Raw genomic sequence first — 3,796 nt, 5'->3', positions numbered from 1 at the left:
CAAATGTGGGTTCTCAATTGTTTGTCATTTTCAGCAAGAAACACAAAGAATTAACCCACACAGAGGAGTGCTGATTGACTCTACTAGATTCTGCCAGGATTTTAGAGGAGTGCGAGTGGATTGTGTACTTCGTGTGTAGTCATTTCGGCCAGGGACCATGCGCCTGAAAAAATAATCCTTGTGTGTTTGTAGGTGTTGCCAAAAGCAGAGAGCTCTGATGATGTGAGATATGGGTTGGGCAATGGAGCAAAGTGCAAAAAGACAGGGTTGGGCACAACAGACAAGCTCAAGAGGGGATTGGAGCATCATGGAAAAGGAAAGAGACTGGAGGGAAGGATAATCTAATGGAGGGGAGGAGACACAGACTACAGAGGGCCTCACCTGTAATCGTAGACACACCCTCTTGGAGAGAAAGCAGCCTGTCATCTTTAGATAACGTGAGTGTGCGTATCCTTCAAGAAACCTTTTTGGGAGGAGCAATCCTCCTCTGTTAAGAGACTGTTCCTTCCTCCAGTTGCTTCACAAGAGACTCCAGTAGGGTGCGATCCATTGGACTCTTCTAAAAAGCAGACACATCGGCAGTGTGCACAGTTCTCCACTGTCTTTGGTGCTGTACTGACTCACTGACTGCTTCCACATTTTCTTGGATTGAAGATCACTAAACTCGATGTTACATTATTCACAAACACACAGTTTCTTCTAAAAGAGCCCATCATCGGGTTGTCATAAAACAAGGTAATTGTGGAAAATACAGGATCGGCTGGATTCTCAAACAACCACAAGCTTGAACAGTGTTTGCAAGCACATCCCTTTCTCAACAGCAGAGCCCACCAAAAGGCAGAGGCCAAGGGACCAAGGAAGATGAACAGTATGCCTCCATTTCAGATTGTATTCCTGGTAATAAACGGAGTTAAAGTGCTAATGGGCTTCACGACCAACGCCTTCATAACAGCTGTGATCTCAACTCAAAGGGTTGCGAGCAGACACCTGCCAACTGCATGCAATCTCTTGCTACTCTCCCTGGCGCTAGTCAACATTCCTCTGCTGTTCAACATGTCAGCAGAACATCTGAGCCGCATCCTCTGGAGAGAGATGTACAACAGGGTCCATAAAATCTTCTTCATCCTTGGGCCCCTGTTTACGTACTCCACCTTCTGGATCAACACCTGGCTCTGTGTCTTCTACTGTGTCAAGATCATCAACATCTGCCACCCCCTGCTTGCCCGCCTGAAGCAGGGGATCTCCGGGATTGTTCCCTGGCTCCTTACGTGGTCCATACTGGCATCGTTCTGCACCAGTATCCCAACAATCTTGTCTCTTCACGAGGACCAATTCACAGTAAACTCCACAAGTACCAACAGCAGCTTGACAGGCACAGTGATTAGAATGAGCCTTTCCCATAAGCTGCTGATGTCCGTCATGGGATGTGTTGTGCCAATGGTCCTGATACTAGTGTCAGCTGTGCTGGTTCTAACTTCCCTGTACAGACACACCCAGAGGATGCAGCAGAACACATCAGGGTTTAATGGAGGGCCCAGCATGGAGGCCCACATTAGGGCAGCCAGAACCATCCTGTCCCTCCTGGCACTAAATGTCTGCTTTTATGTGTGTTTGATGATGGGCATTACAGATGATTCTTGGTTTGAAGAAACTGCTGCATTCTATATTTACAAAAGCATAATGTTGTTGTATCCCTTGGTTAACTCTCTGATCCTCATCCTCGGCAACCCTAAATTGAAGGAGGCCATCCCCAAGATCTCCTGCGAATGATTCATACCGGATGTCATGAGCAGATGAGATGGCGATGGTGGTGCTTCTCTGATGTCTGTTTTAGGTGCTTCTTGCAATACGGTGTGACCCTTGTATTTGTATCTCTCTCCTCTGCTGTAATTGCCATTGCTCACTTTTATGCAGAAGACTCACAAATATTTCTTTCATTTTCTAACTTCTCTGACATTCTTCACTCTTCTCTTTCTGCCTGTCTGTTTGATATTCACCAATGGTTGCACTCATGTTTCTGGGACTTTAACACCTCTAACACATATGTTCTTTTCTCCCCATCCTCTTCTATTTCCCCTTCTCCCCACTAGCCTTCCTTTGCCTCCCCCGTGAATCTCCCCTTTTCTGCCACTGCACGTACGATTGGGGGGACCTTCGACTTCACTCTTAACTTTACTGCTCATATATCTTGTATTTCTCGAAACTGCTACTGCCAATTATTTAACATCCGTAAAATCCAGCCTTCTCTTTCTACTTCTGCTGACAAGATTCTTGTCTCGGCTCTTCTCTCGGCTATTGTTATGCACGATAGGTCAGTCACACACCCACACAACACCCTGCATGACACTCCGATACAAAATACTGTCAGGCTCCCCGGTTCACCGCCCAACCCTCCTCACGTCCCATCACCTAGGGTGCAGGGGAGTCGCCATCACCGATGGTTGCGGATCACACGAAGAGGACGGTGTGGTCTGTTTCCTCATCTCCAATGGCAACTGCCATGGAGATTGCGATCGGGCTGGAACAGCCGATCGCGATCGCTTCCTGTTTGCACATCATCTTCCCGATCACGTGCACGGAGCCCCACTCACGTGATCGGGAGGCGGCTCGCATAAAAGCCGGGAGCTTTGAATCACTCGCCGCTTCACAGCTGTTCTCTAACACTGTTCGGCGTTCTTGACTTTCGTTTTTTGACCTCATCGGATTTCGACCTCAGGCTTACTCTCACGGATTTGATTAACTCTTGCTCCTTGGATACGGTTGCCGATACTCTGCACGGATACTGGTACTTTGGACCCTTTTTGCACTTAATGGACTGCTTTGGATTTTCCCTATCTGTTCACTTGCTACAACCCGGATTTCGACCCTTGGAAGGTTTAAGACCTTCCTTCTGTTCAGTCTTGGAAATCATTACGGGTTACTGGTGGTCAGCTCGTACCCTCCTCCAGGTACTTACCTGTTTGAATCATCGGCGCTCCCTTGCACCAATTCCTCAGGCTCCCTTCCATTGAACATAGGTAAGAAAGTATCCTTTAATCACTCTTAACTAAAGCACTGTCTTTGCCTGTATTAACCCCGACTTCCTTCCAACAGCCTCTGGAGTCCTCGGCGCCTCCTGATTCTACAACCAACAAACCACCTGTGGCCTCAAAGCTCGCACAGGGAGTGTTTATCTTTCTCTCCCTGTGGGTGATTTGTGGACAGAGGCTCAATACTCTTCACTACGCGGCAAGTCTCGACAGACTGTGAAGCCTTGCGTTGTGTTGAGTATGGAGCCTGTAGCCGAGGACCCCATGGCTGCATTGATACAGGCACTCACAGTTTTGAGGGCAGACATGACAGCCGCCAACGCGGCTATACATCAGAGGTTAGATTTAATCCAAAGTGTACAACACCCATTACCCGCTGATGTAGAGTTTGGGGAAGCCGCTGCCCAACCCCCAGTTGTCCAACCTATTACTCCCCCTGTAGCGCCACAAATTCCTGTACTCATGCCTACACCTTTTCCCTTGGCTGCTCCAGAAAGATTCCACGGAGACCCCAGAAAGTACCGCACTTTTGTAAATCAATGCAAGCTACATTTTCTTTGTAGACCTCAGGCCTTTCCCGACTCCACCACAAAGGCAGCTTTCACCTTGTCCCATCTGGCCGGCACTGCGGCAGCATGGGCCAATCCCCTACTGGAAAACAATAGCCCTGTCCTATATGATTTCGAGTTATTGGTCACAGAAATGTCTCATGTATTCGACACACGTCACAAAGCCCAATCCCGGGATCTTGAATTGTTGGATCTAAC

The 3,796-nt window shown here is 48.1% G+C and overlaps 1 protein-coding gene across 1 annotated transcript; it reads left to right on the top strand.

Moving 5' to 3' along the window:
- The first annotated feature begins 1,053 nt into the window (after positions 1 to 1,053).
- Positions 1,054 to 1,770, top strand: LOC138579843 (taste receptor type 2 member 40-like). The gene has a single exon (XM_069650075.1). The coding sequence runs from the start codon at positions 1,054 to 1,056 to the stop codon at positions 1,768 to 1,770; it is 717 nt and encodes a 238-aa protein (XP_069506176.1).
- The last annotated feature ends 2,026 nt before the right edge of the window (positions 1,771 to 3,796 follow it).

This window comes from Ambystoma mexicanum, chromosome 3p, assembly GCF_040938575.1.
Source record: "Ambystoma mexicanum isolate Mex_15411 chromosome 3p, UKY_AmexF1_1, whole genome shotgun sequence".
Taxonomy (NCBI): Eukaryota; Metazoa; Chordata; class Amphibia; order Caudata; family Ambystomatidae; genus Ambystoma; species Ambystoma mexicanum.
The sequence above is the reverse complement of the archived record's forward strand: the minus strand, read 5'-3'. Positions and strand labels throughout refer to the sequence as shown.